Genomic DNA, 18,779 nt, shown 5'->3' on the forward strand with positions numbered 1-18,779 from the left:
TGCCACAGCTTCCCCTGCACTCTTCCTTTTGCCTGGTGGCTTATACAATCATTTTTCTGAGCTTGGAATAAAAGGGATTGTCTTCTGCTGTGGAAGCAGAAGTAAAGTTATGTGTGTGCAATACGGTCAGATCCCAGCTAGCAGTTTTAACCTCAAAAGTATATTAAGGAAAGGCTGTTTCTCCTCTTTGACTGATGAAACAAAGTTTGCCAGCTACTAGATTGCATCATACAGATGTGGGGTTTGTTTTATTCCTTGTGCTCATTTTCTAGGTGAGCTGTTAAGCTTGTGTGACTTTAACCCCCCCCCAAATACACTATGCTCAGCAAATGTTGTTGTGTAGGCAAGGAGGCCAGTACAGTAATTTTAAGAAATGGATTGGTCTGAATAGGTACAGTGGAGGGAGTTGTACAAGCCAGCACTAGGGCATAGCCCTGGTCAAACCCCGGTTGCTTTTTTTTTTAAAGGGTCAGAATTTCTTTGAATTGCTGCTTATTCCTCAAAATGCTCCATCAATAATGAAGGTTTGAGTACTACTTGGAAAGTACTACTGCTACTGTCTTTCCGTGCATTAAGTTAGGGAAAGTGCTTTTTGCACAAATACTACTAAATAATCGTGATTTTTGCTTAGAAATTTCAGGTGCTGTAAGCTGTCCTGTCTTGTGGGTTTTTTGGGTGTGGGTTTTTTTTTTTTGAAATGGCATGCTTTGAGTAACAAATCTGCTTGATAGCAAATGTACTGTGTATAATGATAGTCTTTAGCCTTCCTATCCCCCAAGTATTAAGAAAGGCAAGTGTTCTTGAAGCTGTAATACCTCTTCTTTTGTATACAAGGGGAATCTCTATCCTAATGAATACTATAGATTTGTCTCTTTCCCACTCAAGTATCTTTGCTGTTTGCAATAGTTTTCCCTTCAGTTTCCCTTTTTGCCTTTCTAGAAAACAAAGATCTGTGACTATCCAACAAAGCCAGCTAAGAGAGGAAAAACTAATAGTACTAAATCTCTGGTTTTGATTACGTTCAGGATTTAACTTGCACCTCTTCTTTCTGTGAAACCCTACGCAGGGGATTGCTCTCACAACTGAGAGCAATGAGTAATGCTATTCAAGACTGTATACTACCACATGCAAAAACAATCGTGTAGGCACGCAGCCATATTGAGGCGGAACACCAAATGGGAGAGAACTGCAACTCTGCTTCAGTAATGGTGGCAAAAGATCCTGCTGCACTGGCGTCCATTTAGCTAAGAAATATCTAGGCCTTAGGCAATGAAACAAGGCTTGTACTATAAAGGGCTTCAACAGAACTCATCTGGAGCTAGGGGGTAATAATTTGAAGCCTGCTGCTGAATACAGCAAGACAGAGCAATCCTGCTGTTGTAGATCCTGCAAACTTGTGGGATACTAGGATGTTCCACTGTGTGTGCTATTGACAGGGTGTCTTAATGTGGCTGAACCTAAAATGCAGGATTGTGACCTTGGCTGAACCTGTTCCTGGCAGCAATTACTTCTGAAATCAGCAATACTACAATCAGAAGTTTACTAACCCGTATTAAAAGGGCAAATGGAACTGGCTTTCCATCTGGCAGAGTCTTACTAATTAATAATAGTCTGTTAAAATCAGTAAAGACTACTGCCTGGACTCATGTTGCAGACAGAAATTCAGAGTCTGGCTGCTGTCACCTAGAGGAGGCTCACAATAATGTTTGCTTGTGGGATGTTTGTTTGTTGGTGGTGGTGTGTGTTTTGTTTCTTTTTTTTTTTTTTTAAGATGGATGATCACTTTATGACATACTTTGTCGTAGTTTAGTCTTCCCTGTCAAACACAAAAAAGGCTCTGTTCTAGGGTGTGGAAAGAACCTACTTATAGTGGGAGCAGAGACAAAAAAAAATCTAAATGTTCAAAGCCCTGCTCTGTGACTTAAATGGGACAGCTTGGTTATCTGATGCTTTTGCTTTAAGCAATTGCCTCATTAGAGACTTCCTCGCTATTGGAATTCATTTGCCTCAGATTTTTCTGGTTGCAAGTTCCAAGGTATCTGCACAAACAACTTCACAACCTGAGGATGCAACTGCTAGCCTAAACGGAAGGTCTGAGGCAATGACCACATCTTTGTTAACTTCACTCAGGTCTTACCCATCATTCCAGAGACACAGGAGGTGTTTCTTAATAAGCTCCAGGATTCCCTCAATCCACAGCCAAAAGGGGAAATTTTTATCATTTATATTTTCCTGAAATTCAGAATATGGAAAGGCAGGGGTGGGAGAGGGGAGAACAGGAATAATGAAACATGAGTTTTGTTAAGCAGAGAGGAAGCAAGCTCTCAATCCTGCCAGCATCTACTTCTTGCATTTTTCTTCCCTTTTTCTTCTTTCCCACCTTCCCTGTATTCTCTTATGATTTTTTTTTTTCTCCCCTGCTGTTTCTCTACTCCAGGAAGACAGAAACTATTGGGAATGAATCATGTACTGAATCTTAAGGCAAGAGGCAGTGTGAGAGAAATGCCTGCCTGAGCCTACAGTACCCACAAACATGTGATCCATCGCCTCTCATGCAACAACACTGGTCTAAGAGCAGAGAAAAGGCTCTGGTTCCTGCTTGGGTACTGTCCTTATTGGAGCTCTCGGACATCCAAACCATCCCGTGGGGCTTTCAACCAGGCTGGCTAGCAGAACAGCTTAGAGACACTTTCTGTTCAGACTCACATTTCAGTTCCTCATGAGACACTCATATTAATGAACTTGAGTGCTCGTAGGTCACCAGAGCTTTGCTCTTCCCCTGGAGTCTGCTCCTCTCTGCTGTCGTCATCTGCTTATCGATACCAGTTTAGGGTCTAAAGCCAAAGAAAGTGTGAAGAGTCCTCCTGTCTTGCTGCAGCAGGGGTTATGAAATCTCATGATGTGGCCTTCTGCTGTCATGCTGACCCTCTTGGCTGCCCTGTGCTAATCCTCACCCTAATCCAGTTGCCCCTGGTCTGGGAAATGTCCTTCACTATGACAGAGAAGAATTGCTCATCTCGCTGGGGGTTTTTTTGACACTTTCTGTAATAGTTAAAATGGAGAACTATTCTATTAATAGCAATTGCATTAATAATAATGAAGATGCTGTGTTTGAAAGATGCATTTTTCTGTATAGTTTACAAGGCTCAATCATCTGCTCCTTGCTATTACAAGGCCTTTTTCCTCCTGCTTCTGCTACTTTAACCTCACCACCAAAATCTCCCACAATTATGTAAGCTCTAGAATAATTCGAGTACATTATTGGAAAAAAGAGCACCCTGAAAAACAAACCCACCCAAAAGACAAGACAAAGCTCCCTCTTCCATCTCAATTTTTAAACAGAGTTCATACCTTGCAGAATCTTGTCCAAGGAATAAGGCCATCGTGAGATCCTCCACTTGCTGGCCCTGAACAGAGTAAATTGACTTCAGTCATGTTCCATAAGTTACTTAGTAAGACTGAAAGGGAAGTACTTGTAGCACCAAGTTCTGAGTGTTTATTTACAGCTCTGAGCTGTTGGACGAGGAAAAGAAACGCAAGGCTACAGTATTTTCATGGCTACGGCAGGGAGAGCTTGCAGAGTTCCCCTCTGGAGAAGTTCACTGCATGCGAATGACCAAATGTGTTTAAACAGACCTTGTGTAATAGGAACGAATTCATTCTGACACTTTCTATGCTGTGCTACCCCTAATGCTTGCCAGGTTCAAAACGCTTCCAGGAAGGAGACTGAAGTCTTGCACATGCCTTCCCCAGCAAAACAAGAAAACTGCAACCCATAAGCTTTTCTGTAGGAGCTCAGCAGACCCTACAACATCTTTCTGAGATTAAGCGATTTCCTGTCTCAATTCTGGTGACTTGTAGGCTTTTGCCCCAGAAACTCTTGACTCCTAGGTCTGCCCCAACTACAGACTCATCTCATTCCTGTTGCAATCCTTTCCCCCCCACCTTGTTTTTATGTCAACAGTTTTTTGTAACCACATCAAAACCACAAAAAAATCCTACACTGTGACTACAGTAGCTAGAGCTTTGTAGACCTTGACTGTATTCAGAGCCAAATTCTTTTCATACAGATCATGCTATGGATTTCAGTAAAGTCAGAAATACGCTGCTTTTCCCTCATCTCTCTAAAATTAAATTGGGTTAGGGAGCTTGTTTCTGATGCTGCTAGTGTTAAGACACCAAGATTCTGTCAACATTCACATCACAAAAACAGCAGGTGAGTTGTATTCTGGCACCCTGTTAGATTCTGTATCCCCTTGCACTAAGGGATCCTGAATATATAGTGTTTTAGCTACCTGGATTTTTTCAGTAGTGAAATCTCTACAGCTAGAAGTATAAGACTTAAATAGCACCCCTACTGTTACCAGAACTTGACAAAGAATCTCTGAAGTCCTGAAATGCAACTTGACCATTGAAATATGTCAGTGGTCACTTTGTATTCATGATGGTTAACTAGACTGATAAAAATTACTCTCCTTGCAGAATTCTGAAAAGTAATCTATTAAATCATTAAGCTTTTTGTCAGATCTTATGTCTTGGCGAAACTAGAGGAAGGGAATTAGACTGGAATGCTGTACTTGCCACCTAGACCCACTAGTGTCAAAACCCTGCAAATATAAACACTTCCTGAAACTTAAGGACTAGTGGAATATATGGAATCAACAGTATTTTTATCTAGAGTCTACTATGCAAACTCAGTAGCCATGTCAAGTGCCTTATCTATCGGGCAAACTGACAAGGAGTTTGGAAAACAAGAGTCATGGCTGATTAGGCTTTCACTAAGGACTCTCATCTGGGAGATGTTCGATTTGATATCCTTTAACAGTTTCATCATGTTTGCACTTTGATATTGCAACTGTGTTTATGCAGATAGAGTAAACCCCCACTGTTGGTGGCATGCACGAAGTTAAAATTAATGGAGATGGATTTAAAAACCCCAAACAAACCCAAAAACAAAACCAAAAAAATACCAAGAAAAAGCCACATCAAAGATCAACTAAACATGTGTGTTACTTCAGTAGCTCTTCAAAAGGCAGAAGTAGCCCCAATCTGCACTGCCCTAATGCACAGAACTCCTAAGTTAGAACCGCAGGTTTTTTTCATGACCTGACCTTCATTTGCAAACTGCACCATATTGAAAACTGGAAAACACTTCATTGCTATAAAGTGATATTGTATGAGCCGGGGAAAAGGTGTGAGAGGAAATGAAAACTTAAAATAGATTGCAGAAAAGATGTAGAACTAGCTTCAATTCAAACAGGCCATCTGCTTGTTCAGTAGAACCAAAAGGTTTAAAGTAATGGAAGCAGACCATACCAAGTAGCTTCTCTCCCAGCATGCTCAGCTGATCTGCATTAAGTCCTCTCTTTGTTACAGAAGAAAACTGCCAACTCAGAACTTCAGAAAGTTGAGACCACTTTGCATAAGGCGGATTCAGAAAGAAGGACAAGTTCTAAAATGGAAGGGAAAAATACAATCTACAGTTAATAAATGTTAATTTTGGAATGCCACTTGAATTTACAAAAGTGCACTGCCAAAACAGAACGCAGATTTAAGAATCAATGTCAGCTTGAGACAACTCTGATAGCAGGCTACTATTCTGACAGGCACTCTTTACCAGGAAAAGCAATCTCCAGAACTTTGCTTTGGACTTGTCTTCTCCCAGTGGTAGAATTCCTAGATTACTCCAGTGCACTGTATTTGAATTCTTGAATGTTCATTTGGCTTCTCACTGTGTACTGTATATACCGAATACAATGTATAATACCCTTATGTGGGTTTCAAACATAGCTCTGTTTAGGATAGGGAAGTAAGTCACTGTGCCTCTCTGTCTCTCTACACCTGAAAGCCACTAAGTCATTTGCACGGAAAAAATGCAGCAGCCACTTGTATACAGACAATGCTTGAAAATGACACATAGTATTTCTGATTTTTTTTTCAAATACCTTGGGATCAGTAGACAGCATGTTGAACCATAAGATAGAAGCCCATCCACTTGGAAGCTGGCTTACGTTTGAGATCACAACAATGGGAAGGGATGTGGTCTGAAAGGGATGCAAAAGGAAACATGTCAGGCTATCCCGTACCCCTGCTGCAGTCCTCCTCTAGATTACCCACAAACGTGTTTCCATTGCAATTCCTTGCTTGCATGTTCTTAACTCTTTCACTTGAAGTTTGTATGGAGGGGAGAAAGCATCAGTATGATGAAGTACTAGGAAGACTCGGGTGACTTTTCTCTGATAAAGACTTCCATTTAGTGTCAGTTATGATAGCAGTGATAGTAACAGAGTTCATAGCACATTGCTTTTGAAATAAATGGAAACTGATACCCAGAGAGCTTAAACCACAGGGTTGGTTACCAGATACTTTGCAAAGCACATCTACTCTTATTTACCCATTCTCCATTAACAGCATTCTCACTGTATGTGTATATACAGAGATGTTATGAAGTGTCATTCATATATTTCGAAATAACTGAAAGTGTTTGACATCCAAGTACTTTAAAAAAAAAAAAAAAGAGAAAGGCTAGATTGTCAGCGTGAATGACATACAGGGATTTAAGTCCATCTGTCTTTTTCATCTAAGACATACCTCTAGGTCTATTACCAAGCCAGGCTGGCACAGCTGTGTCTCAAAACTCAGTGAGTGAAGTTCTTCTGTTACAATGAGAGGACCCTGTAAAGGAAAAAAAAAAAGTAATCTTTCAGGGACTGAAAATTGTTTGGGGGAAAGGTAAGGGGATTTATCATGGGGAGAAACCTGTTCTGCCCAAGGTTACTTGCTCTGGACCTCAGAAACAGTTTACAGGTCAAAGTCAAGTGATAATGCTAACTTCCTAAAACTGCATGCTAGAATAGGTACTCTCTAGGCACTTCTTTTTTTTGTTTTGGCTTCTACCCTGAAGCCACAGAAAATTCTGTCAAAAATCTGTCCTTGCTAGAAAGTCCTGTTAAAGTGCAATGAGGGAGAGTCCAGAGGGACACCATTCTGGCACTAGTTCTCATTTGTAGACACCTCCTACGTAGATTGTTTCCTAGAAACGTGGAACCCATCTCCTATTGATCTGTCATCCTGTGTGTTTCTTCATGGCACTGAGCAGAGCATTGTCTTAAATGGTTGAATGCCTTTTTAGTATTATGCAAAGGCTTTACAAACAAGGTTAGTGCTGCTTACCTCATTTGTTCTGCTTCCTGCATTTTTCTGTTCTTTCAGTTGCTGCAAACAAAAAAAACCCCCGTCACTCATTTACCTCAGCCACAAATGAAAGTGTTAGAGGATGCAAATATTTGCATCCTCTAGTTGCTCAACTGAATGCAAACTTGCTGCACTAGTGTCTGATCCTATTTGGTTCTAAGCTGTGGAAGCCAAAAGGTTAAACTATAGGTAACTAGTACTCTTTTATAAACCATTCATCTGTGAAAATAGATGTTGTAGCCTTATGATGTAATGCTTTTATGTAAGAGGCCTTATAAGAACAGAAGCAGTGTGAAATCAGGAAGGATCAGAGGAAATACTGGTTTATCAAAGTACCCCTCTGAATTGCACAATAAACTCCAGACAGTGTCTGTTCTGGACAATGAAGGGAGGAAGGGAGAATTCAACGTTCACTGGTTCAGGGCTTGCATCTTTCCCTTCCTGTTGTAACGAATCTGACTTATCTCACAATCTGTAGATCGAAAGTGTTGTATACTCTGTTGAAGGCGCTGAATTTGTTGTAGCTGCCCCTTCCTAGACAATTTTCCCCTTCTGGTTTCAAAGCTCTCTAGACTGCTCCAAGCTTTCCTACCTACCGGCCTTCCTCTGAAAGGCCCAAAAGAGCACTTCTAGGCTTCTTTTTCTTTCTCCTCCAAAGAACTCGTTGCAACATAAGCTGTATGGCAGCAAATACTCGTTTGCCTTTCTGGCCCTATTTCAGTGACAAAAGCAATAGCATTTCAATTGAAACAGGCCAAAGATTTCAAAAAGGGAAGAACAAAGAAAAAGGAGAGATGTTCACAGTTCCTCTTATACAAAAGTAAACAATGACTTCAATAACAAAAGCAATTTGTCTCCTTCCTACCACACCCTCTACCCACATAATTAAATGGCTGTGTCAATAAAAGAAGAAAATCTCCTACCAAGTGCCTGAATTCTGCTGCTAGACTTCCATTAGTTGATTCTTCCATATTCATTACTTTCGTGTTTGTTCCCAAAATATTAAATTTCCTGAACCTTCAGAAAGAGAGAGAGAAAAGAATTGTGTCTCAAATTCATTGAAAGAACCCAATATTAATATACCAAACTGTAATGCCACGTACCCTTTGACCGAGTTCTTCTCACTTACATCCCTGTCAAAAAAAAAAAAAGACAAAATAAAAATCTCTTAAAGATCCTGCCAGACACAGAAAATGTGGGTGTTTGTTTTAGTAGCTGACTAAGAGCTGGTGAAATGCTTCTGTGAAATCTTTTGTGCAAAAGAGGAGGCAATTGGTTCAAGCAGTCAAAATAAATGTTGTGCTACACAGGCTATCTTTTACTGATGTGTAAATTTTGCTATGGGGGCTATATAATCAAAGCAAGTCCTTTCTTTCACTACATAGGCTTTAACTCTTGCTCTGAGAAAAAAGTTATATAGTACTGCCATTCTAAATCTGCTTTCAAACCATACAACTTCTTGAATAAATTGCTGCATCACTTGAATTGGTTTTCCCACCACTCCAGATTTTACTGAGTTGCATTATATCTGGTGCACTTCTCAAAGCCTCAGCTCCCACACCCATGTAGGAATTTCTTTTCCTTTCCCCCATTCCATGCAAGTTTCTGGAGCCCAGAGCTGTGTCAAATGAACAGAATGCCCCCTAAAGACTCAAATGGGAAGACAAACACTCACTTGCTTTCTTAAAAGCACAGCCCCCTTTCATGACCTTACAGCCACTGTTGTTATTTTGGAGAGCCTGTTCCATTTCTTTCCCTGTCCTTAAAGCAAATGCTGAGGCCTTCTGTACTTTGTGACGTGTCTCTAATGGCAGAGAGATATTGAGAGCAAGGGCATGGGTAAGAAAAAGGGAGGATGTACCTGCTGCCATGGAGAACCAGCCTGCTCCTGGCCAACTCAACACTTAAAATATGACTGCCTTTTGGATTTCTGAATGCAGGGACTGCTTACCATTAACGTATACAGGGATGAGAAAAATGCAACGTACTTATCAAATAAAACTTTCACTTTCAAGTTGTAGTTCAATTCCTGCAATTTCACCAGCAACCTGGAAAGAAAAGTTTGTTTTTTTTTAAAAGGACTCCAATTGCAAAAGACAGGTTCTCTTGTACTGCACTGCTTATCACAGGTATATTTAAGCTGCACAACTCGGGGCCACATACAGGCTCCAAGCTTGCTCCGTACAAGAGAGCATAGATGCAGTGACAGGATAAATTAGCAAGGTCTGCAGACACTGATCCCACGTCCTGATTTAGAGAGGAAACTAGATGGGCAAATGAGTTCTTTTGCATGATAAAGTGTCTGCATGTGTCTGTTCTGCTGTTTGGTTGTGTTTCTTATACATTCAATACCCCACACTTCTGGTAAAGGGTAAAAGCTAAATGCAAGTTAAAACTTTGCTAGAAGACATCCCCTTGCCACGTAGCACTTTCCTCCTCCTGACCTCAGCACTTAGGCTATACTGTAAGATGTGCAATCCTCTCAGCTGTAGGAAGCCAATGACATGAAAAGCTTACCACAAAACAAGAAGTGGGAAGGGGAAAACATACCTTAGCTTTACAGTAAACTGTACCCCTGTCTTCAGGACTAATGGCCTCTGAGGATGTGTTGGCATGCAAGGCTGCCTCTCTACCACAAAGGAGCTATGGAAAGAACAGATTAAAGGCACTTTGATTTATCAAAGTTGTCTTTAAGGAATAAGAAATTACATTTAAAAATTGAACTTTAAAAGAATGGTGATTTACCAGTAGTATTATACACTTTATTAATTCAGTTTCACTCTATACAGAGGTCTGTGTGTTGGTTTCTTTCACTTGTATCAATGGGGCTAGAAATATTGCAAGTATGAAGTGATTTCATAAGGTCTGGCTCTTCCTAAATACATTGATGGCTTGGGGAAGGAGAGTGCTACCTGAAACTTCCCTGAAATCAAACAGCATGTAAACACTGTCACGTAACCAGTATAATCCAAGTGAGGAGTGTTCCTTCACTTGCTGTTCCCAGTGCTTGCTAAATTCTTACGGTTACAGTGCTGTGAGACAGTGCTATGTAACAACACATGCCCAAGAGCTAGATAAGCTATCTGGGGATTTGGTGAGGGCTAGCTAACCCCATGAAGCAAACTCCTGAGGCTAACCTTCTGATGAACCCCAAACTGTTGCCATCTTGGGCACCTTTCGTGTAGCACTGTGCTGTGTAGCCATAAATCCTGAAGTATTTCTATTGTTACAAAGTCCTAGGCAGCACGAAGACTTTTCCTTCCACTATACTCACAGGCAAGATAACTAAACAGCAGTTGGGCTTCTACATTGCCTTCACTTCATTGAAAAGCAGTACCTGTGTGTTCCAATTGAAGATTAGTGGTCAAAGCATCTGAATGGGACTCTGGAAACCTCGGGTTCTAGCCCCCTGTACAGGGTGTTACCTACTGTATCTAAGCCCCTGCTCTTATCTGCTATTCTCAAGCCTTCTGCAGCATGAACTTTTGTCTACTGTATGTTTACAGAATGGGATTCTGATCTTATGTGGGGGCAACAACCAGCTACAGTAACTTGCCTTATAGAGATGGTACAGAAATAGGGCTGGCCTCCCCATGCTGGAGACAAAAAGGATGCATCCAGAGACACAGGCTTGGAGAATCTAGTGTGTATTTATCTTGGGCATAGCTTGGTGCAGATGGTTTTGTGTCTCCATTTACTTGAACTTTGCAGGGCTGAAGCTTAAAGCAAGAAATGGACTAACAGAGTGGGAGTTTGATTCTGTAATCAATGCCTATTGTAGCATAGCTCCTGCTAACTTAAATGATGGCTGATCACAAACCCTTGCCATGGGCCTAAACCACTGGAAACCTTAGATAGGGCAAATCTCAAAACCAGTCATTTAGTTTAATGTTTGTGACAAACTTAGGAAAACCTCAGAAAATGAAAAATTAGCGTGCAGGAAATATTGAGGGAACAGAAGGCAAGGTGCTCTCCATCCCTTTACTCGGGCAAACACAAAAAGACCCTTGTCTGTTACCTCTGGATGAGTTGTTTGAAAAGACTGTGTGTTCGGTCTTGCAGAACTTGTTTGTTTTTTGTGATGGGATCAGGGTCGTAGGTAAACTTCTGTTCCAGTTCCTCAAGCTTTTTGAGCTGCTGACGAACTTGCTGTAGACTTTCAGCAACAATGGTGAACCTACAATTACACAATCTTATTACTTTGAGCATGTTTTTGTATAGTAATAATGCTGAGACACCAGCCAGGTGACTGTCCCTAAGGACTAGGCAGTGCACACTGGAAGTGTGGTGAGGTAACAAAATCAATGAAATGTAGCTATGCTGTGACAGAATGAAAATGCGTAATATAAATAATCAGTATATTTCACAGATCTGGTGTTCCTTCATAACACACTTCAAATTCCTGTCCAATGCAGTCCTTGACTAGAGACTTACCAGTTCTGTAGCTGGTCAAGACAGGCGTTGGGTGGGCCACCAATGCATGCAGTCTGTTGCCTGTGTTTCCACTCCACCAGCTCCTCATTAATAAGAGCACTCTGTGTGTGCTCTGTGGTGTTCAGCAGCTGTATTATCTTGTTCACCACTTCCTATAGAGATTATTAAGTTACCCTGTTTATTAAAAATACTTCATACAGGAAAACTAAGTACTGTCTTAGCTAATGCTATCTGTCTTGCAAAGCTTGGCAAGGACCTCAAAGTAATAGTTTCTGTCAACAGAGGATGTTTTCTAAAAACACCTGCTTCTTTTTAGCTGGAGTATTTGCTAGATTAAGTGGAGAAACAATGGAGAAACATAGCACATTCAGTATCGCTGAATTCTGAAGAGCCAGTGTCTCACATCTGTGTATGTCCCAAGTGTATGTCTGGGATCACCCAGTGCTTGCTGTAGATTTGAGCACTGCAACAAGAGTGAGCACATTTAATTCTAATATAGCTGCAAATTTTTTAATTTTTTTTTCCTCAAGAACATGACTATTGATATGACACCTTTTCCCTCTCATTGTTCTTTTAGCTTTACCTGACAGAGTTTGATAAAGGCTGCTAGAAGAGAAATAAAATTGCTTACAGAGATTCTAGATTCTCAGTCAGGATGGAAAGAATGAAATCTTAGTTCAACTGATAGTAGCAGAAAACTTTTCTTTTATATAATTTGTTATGTCAACCCAATGAAAACAAACACGTGTTCAAAATGAAGTGCTGTTGCCTTCTGAAAGAAAACTTGAGCACTACCTTTCTCTTCAGGTCAAGTGATAAAAACATCTTCTGGAGATTCATCTGTTCTTTCTTATATTCCTCCTGCGACACACTGTTGGACTCATGCTCTGTAAAATAAGTCCAAATTGTGAAGGTGAGGCTGAAGGAGTGCTGAAGTATGGGTGGGGGAAACACTGTGGGGAGAGGAGACCTGCCTGGGTAATGTCAAATGAAGTGTATCTTTAAAGCTTAAGTGTTATGGCTTAGCCCCAGCTGGCAACTAAGCACCATGCAGCTGCTTGCTCACTCACCACCCGGTGGGATAGGGGAGAGAATTGGAAGAGCAAAAGTAAGAAAACTCGTGGGTTGAGATAAAGACAGTTTAATAGGTAAAGCAGAAGCTGCGCACGCAAGCAAAGCAAGGAATTCCTTCACTCCTTCCCATGGGCAGGAAGGTGTTCAGCCATCTCCAGGAAAGCAGGGCTCCATCACCCGTAACGGTGACTTGGGAAGACAAACGCCATCACTCCAAATGTCCCCCCTTCCTCCTTCTTCCCCAGCTTTCTATGCTGAGCATGACATCACGTGGTATGGAATAGCCCTTTGGTCAGTTGGGGTCAGCTGTCCCACCCGTGTCCCCTCCCAGCTTCTTGTGCACCTGGCAGAGCACGGGAAGCTGAAAAGTCCTTGACCAGTGCAGCAACAACTAAAACTTCTCTGTATTATCAACACTGTCTTCGGCACAAATCCAAAACATAGCCCCATGCCAGCCACTATAAAGAAAATTAACTCTATCTCAGCTGAAACCAGGACATTAAGGGAGGAAATATTTACTGCCTCCTAGATTTTTTTTTGATTCCTCCTTTCCCCCTTCTGAAAGGAAAGAGTCTACAGTTAAAACACTAATGCAAGGAAAAGCCGCTATCCCAGTGAAGTAATTGAGATGTGAGATCACTTGCTTTTTAGAGCAAGAGCCTAATTTAAAACAATGATTATATTGTGTAAAGATACACACTGAGCAATTTGTTCTCCTGCTGACTTTAGACATGAATCATTCAACTTACCTAACCTGGCAACAGAAGTTAACTGTTATTTCAAGGGAGGATGTTTACAGCCTCCTGAGGGTAGCCCAGGCTGACAGATACTACATAGTTGCCCTAGCTACCACCTCTGCTGCCTACTGACCTTAAGTTAGAGGTTCCCGTCCGCCTCATGGAAGCACTACCTGCCCCCAGGTACAAAGAGCAAGATTGTGGCTCAGTGTTCCCCTTAGTACCTTCTGAACACGTCCCTGTTCTGAGGGACAGTCGACTGCCCACTTGAATTGGAAACTGAAGCCTTTTCTAGAACAAAGTAGTCAAAAAAACCAGACAGATCTATATAATGAAACCAGTGTGGACTACAGCTGCATGTGCTTCCCTCAGTACACAAAAGCCTACAAAACTTGAAGCAGGAAGGCACTTGTGAAATACAAGATGGCAAAGAGAAGCCTAAACTTAACTATTTAGGTGTATGGTTGAACGGTCACAGAGTCTGTAGGGTTTGCTATTTCTAGTAGCAAAGGGATGTAAAGGACAAAGGAACGCTGCGTTAACAAAGAGGCTTTCTTACTTGTAAGAACAGACAGATGCAGAGAATGCGTTTCCAGGAATTTAGGTTTCAGTGTGAAGCAGAATTAATGAAGGAGGGACGTTACCAAAGCAGGATTAATAAAGGAGGGACATTACCAGTAACTCGGGCCACATATTGTTAGGTTTAGTTTCCTGACATAAGACAGCAGAGTTTACTCTCACAAACTGTATGCAATAGGGTATGTCCTTGATAAATTACTCACCTCTGTTCTGCAAGGTTTTACATTTAAAGTCATATTCATCTTGCATATCCTCTAATGTCTTGATGTCTTGCTCCACATCCTATAAAGCACAAATGAAGGTGGCCACAATTATTCAATACTTTCATCTAATGCAAGACTACTTCTGATTAGGAACTGCCTGGTACCAGCCCTTTACAGAGATGAAGTCCAGTTTTGTAGCAATGCCTCTTCCTGAACTCCCTAACAGGAAATATCCCTAAACTTAATCACCTTCTATTCCCTCTCCCTCCCTCTTCTCAGCTAACTAAAATCTGTAAATTATAAAATATGGAAAAGCTCTCATTGTCTAGCCATTTAAGTTCACAGAGTTTAGGAGAACCTAGGCTACAGTGGAAAGACTTGGAACAGCACACAGCATTTTAAACAAACTTTCAAATTCTTAGGTATTTCTTGGAGAAAAGCTTTCTGCCATGACAGTATTTGTTAAGACAATAAACATCTATATGCTAAATGAAAATGTCTTCCAGTTAACAACAAATTGGTCAGTATATGATTTCTTAAGAGTTTTTCCTCAGTTGCTAGTATTTCAGATGGGTAAAATGTTTTTGTTGCTAAAATTTAGGCACAGGAAACTTGATCTTGCTAACCCAGTCAAATTCCAATCTGTATTATGGTGTTACTGACAAATAATTACTTTCTATTTTCAGACAATCACTGGTTATAGACTTGAAAACCAAACCATTACCTTTATTTTTGTCATTTTAGAAAGTCTTAAGTACTGAAAGCTTTTCAACATCTGTGAATCAGCAAACACTACTTTAAATAGTTATACTATACTTACGATTACACTGTTCTTTACAGCCTTAACTTTTGCATCAAGCTCCTTCTGTTTGTCCAGCATCCCAATCACAGTGTTCTGTATGTTCCCCACTTCCATCTGAGGGAAGCAAGCAGAACAACAACAGAAGTCAAACCAGTGACCCATGACAGAAAATACTTTTTTCGTTAATATGTTAGTGGCTTTTGTTGACAAACAACCTGATGAAGCATGGTTTGTTCTGATAAATCATACTAAGGTTTTGTAACATGAGATTGAGTTCAGGTGAATTTGCAAGAAACAAGGGAGGATTAAAAATGCCTGTTGTGTGGTGATGCTGCATTTTTTTTTATCATAGCAACATAAAGCTATAAACATATTCTGTTTTCTCTCTGCACAAATCCATTATTTTGTTTGCTTATCTTCATGTATCTTCTAAATGTATTTCAAGAAAACAACAACCCTGAAGGCTGGATGACATCCACAACAAGTATTAGATTCATCCATACAGCACATGGGGAGAAACGGGCTAAGAGCAAGAACAAGATAGCTCTGTGTACAGGTCAATGGGGTAACTTGGTATGCAATTTCTTTCCTACAGGGCATTCAAGCACATTTTAGATGTCTGTATAGTTTCTTTGAAAGCTGACCTCAATATCATTCAGGAAGTTTACTGCATGACGTCACTCAGGGAGAGTTGCAGTAATTTGAAAGACAGGATTTTTTTTGTTCCATGCATTAACAGTACTATTGGTGTTAGAAACTTGCTGTTCCTCCAGAGTGGGACAGTTGGGTACGCATTGTTGCTCTGATTAACGCTTCCACTTAAGCTAAGGTCATCTAAAGTATTTATTTTGGTAAACTGCCAAAGGTCCCCCATCCTAGACTTAAGTCAGACTATTTAGGCAATCTGAGCATACTCTAACATTCAGGATTCTCCTTCAGTTTTTACGATGCTCATACTTGTGCTTGCTCTGCATTTTATCTTCTCAGCTTTGGGAAGTGAGAATGTTTACCAGAAAGCAGAGGTAGGGCATGGTGTTGTACCTAGTGCCAACAGTAAGTATAGGAGGACTTATTTCCCTTTTTGATGACCCAAATGTATTGTGTGCTGGAAAGGCAGCTGGGACTACTTTGTCATGTGCCAGAACAGAAACTGAACAGCTGTGCTGCAGCTACAAGGGCTCTGTCAGAGTCACATTTTTAAAGGAGCTGTTTTGGACACAGTTCTATTAGGCCCCTTGTTGAAAGCCTATGCCCGAGTGCTCTTCCCACTCTACCAACACACAGTCAAAAAGTTGCCCTAGAGGGAAGCATTTCAGTATTGGAACTTAATGTGCTTGGTCAGTCATCACTTTATTATTACATAAATGGATTGCATCTAGCTATGTAGTTTGCATGCCTTGCCCAGCTGCAGAATTTTTTTTAATTGCAAAACAGTTCTTGCAAAGGAAAAACAAAAAAGATGGAAAGTCAGAGAACAGATGAGGAAGGAGAAGAATACAGCTTTACCTATGGTTCAAGGAAAGAAATGGGCTTCATTTTAAAAAAAAAGAAAAAATAGAAAGAAATACTTGGAGATAACTGAGAAGGAGAATGATGGATCGTTTTCCCAGAGAGACAGTCCAGAGAAGCACCAAGGCTCAGCTGCTTAATACAGAGTAAATTCAGGAGTAAAATGCTGTTGTGGTTTAGACCCAGTGGGCAATTAAGTACCACCCAGCCACTCGCTCACCCTCCCCCCCCTGCCCTGGTGGGATTTAGGAGAGAATTGGAAAAGCAAAAGTAAGAAAACTCGTAGGTTGAGATAAGAACAGTTTAATAATTGGAACAAAAAAATAATAATAATAAATTGTAATGAGAAGGAAAACAACGAGAGAGAGGAACAAAACCCAAAGGGGGGGGGGGGGGGGGGGGGGACGGGACAACAGTGATACAACCGCTCACCACCCACTGACTGACACCCAGCCTGTCCCCAAGCAGCGATCGCTACCCCCTGGCCAACTCCCCCCAGTTTCTATACTGAGCACGACGCCATATGGTATGGAATAGCCCTTTGGGCAGTTGGGCTGTGCCCCCTCCCAGCTTCTTGTGAGCCTGGCAGAGCAGGGGAAGCTGAAGAATCCTTGGCTAGTGTAAACACTGTTTAGCAACAGCCAAAACATCAGCGTATTATCAATATTATTCTCATACTAAAATCCAAAACACAGCACTATACCAGCTACTAGGAAGAAAACTAACTCTATCCCAGCCAAAACCAGGACAAATGCAGAAGAAAAAAGCTAAAATCTTGCTGGAGGAATTAGGCAAGCACTAATTATTAAATTGTAATAAAATCTGATGAGCACATCAGGCTATACTACAGAAGCATTAGAAAAACAGGGTAGCTTTTACATCACTTAAGGAATAAAAATTACTTCCTGGCCATTTCCCCTCCAAATGCTTCATACAGCACAAACAAGCCACACTGTCTAGCTGGGTACATATCAGCGCTCACTCTTCTGTCTTTATGAAACATATTGTTGGGCAAAGGGAGGACAGCCTGTTTCTTCTTTCAGTCTTCTTCCACTTCCTCTGTCCCAAATAATAGGAAGGAGTAGATACAACTGCAGTAGACATTCCAGGAGTGTTACCTGATTTGACAACTGGGCGCTGTTCAGTATTTTCCTCTCTTCTTTCAGACAGCTGTAGATGATCATTGCCATGTGTATTGGGTCTTCTTGGAAGTTATCCTGGCATTAGAGACAGTCTATCATTAAAGTTCATACTCATAATTTCTTGTCCTTCAGTAAACCGATTAGCAAAAAGATTAGTGGGTGACTGTGTGTGAGCCTCAAGGCACACGTTGGTCATAGCATGCTCCAAGACTACAGGGAGTGTGACAGCTGCAACCATCTCCAAGAATAAGTTTCTATTTTAGTTCATTAGTGTACAAAGAGATGGGGCTTGGCACAAAACAACAGGAAAGGATCAGACACATTACTGGGAGAAGTGAGATGCTACCCTACACTCCTAGAGAGAGCTTGTCCTCTCTTGAGAGCCACCCTCCCGCACCTTTGAAGTATAGCTGCTGGTTTTGAAGGGCGGTTGTTCTAGTTCGACATGTACAGCTCTTGCTCAGTGATGTAAAGGAGGCATCTTAGCTGCCATTTATGAACATGCAGTCAAGGCTAGATAAAAATTCAACCTTACTGTTTTTTACATGCATACAAAGTTGAAACATGCTCTGAGTATTACCCCGCTCTGCCCAGGATAGTGCTGCCCCAGGGGTCGCTGAGTTGTACCAGCCTTCTTGACTGATCTTTCATTGCTGATCTATAGTTACTATCAGGTAAGTACAGCCTGGTCATGCTCTCCTCTCCTCAGAAAACAGTCCCCTAGTCACCGACTTGTGGTGAGGAGAAGCTAGGTGTGTGGGAAATAGTCTGTGGAGAAGGTGACCCTGGGGAAGATCCTCTGGCATGGAGCCCTACAGGGAGGAGGGGAGGACTGGCTAACATAAGTAATTAAGTCCACTAAGGACACGTTCTGTGCTGCCACTCACTACCAATTGCTTTGGCCCTTTTCTTTGTCAGTACAATACGATGCACAGCAGTGCTGTCTAATGACAAGTCCTTTTGCTATTAACTGTAGTTCTGCAGTTGCATGGGAAGGACTTCTTCCCCTGTGTTTCTTCTGCATCAGAAGCTCATTAGTACACTGAGGAAACTGGCTGGTGAAGGAGGTGGGGTAAGCAAAACTACATTTGAGTAAGCACTCCAA

The 18,779-nt window shown here is 41.2% G+C and overlaps 1 protein-coding gene across 3 annotated transcripts in view; it reads right to left on the reverse strand.

Moving 5' to 3' along the window:
- Nucleotides 1-18,779, reverse strand: part of STAT1 (signal transducer and activator of transcription 1) — a 33,222-nt gene that overhangs the window by 10,223 nt on the left and 4,220 nt on the right. For all 3 annotated transcript variants that reach the window (XM_075511345.1, XM_075511343.1, XM_075511344.1), the window contains exons 4-19: nt 17,651-17,749; nt 15,042-15,137; nt 14,222-14,300; nt 12,424-12,515; nt 11,629-11,780; nt 11,213-11,371; nt 9,745-9,837; nt 9,183-9,242; nt 8,298-8,327; nt 8,118-8,211; nt 7,174-7,215; nt 6,592-6,675; nt 5,946-6,044; nt 5,317-5,452; nt 3,352-3,407; nt 2,138-2,232 (exon numbers count right to left, since the gene is read on the reverse strand). In XM_075511345.1, the coding sequence (XP_075367460.1) occupies nt 2,138-2,232; nt 3,352-3,407; nt 5,317-5,452; nt 5,946-6,044; nt 6,592-6,675; nt 7,174-7,215; nt 8,118-8,211; nt 8,298-8,327; nt 9,183-9,242; nt 9,745-9,837; nt 11,213-11,371; nt 11,629-11,780; nt 12,424-12,515; nt 14,222-14,300; nt 15,042-15,137; nt 17,651-17,749 (1,466 nt within the window). The remainder of the gene's footprint in view (nt 1-2,137; nt 2,233-3,351; nt 3,408-5,316; nt 5,453-5,945; nt 6,045-6,591; nt 6,676-7,173; nt 7,216-8,117; nt 8,212-8,297; nt 8,328-9,182; nt 9,243-9,744; nt 9,838-11,212; nt 11,372-11,628; nt 11,781-12,423; nt 12,516-14,221; nt 14,301-15,041; nt 15,138-17,650; nt 17,750-18,779) is intronic.

Source organism: Mycteria americana, chromosome 9, assembly GCF_035582795.1.
Source record: "Mycteria americana isolate JAX WOST 10 ecotype Jacksonville Zoo and Gardens chromosome 9, USCA_MyAme_1.0, whole genome shotgun sequence".
Lineage (NCBI taxonomy): Eukaryota > Metazoa > Chordata > Aves > Ciconiiformes > Ciconiidae > Mycteria > Mycteria americana.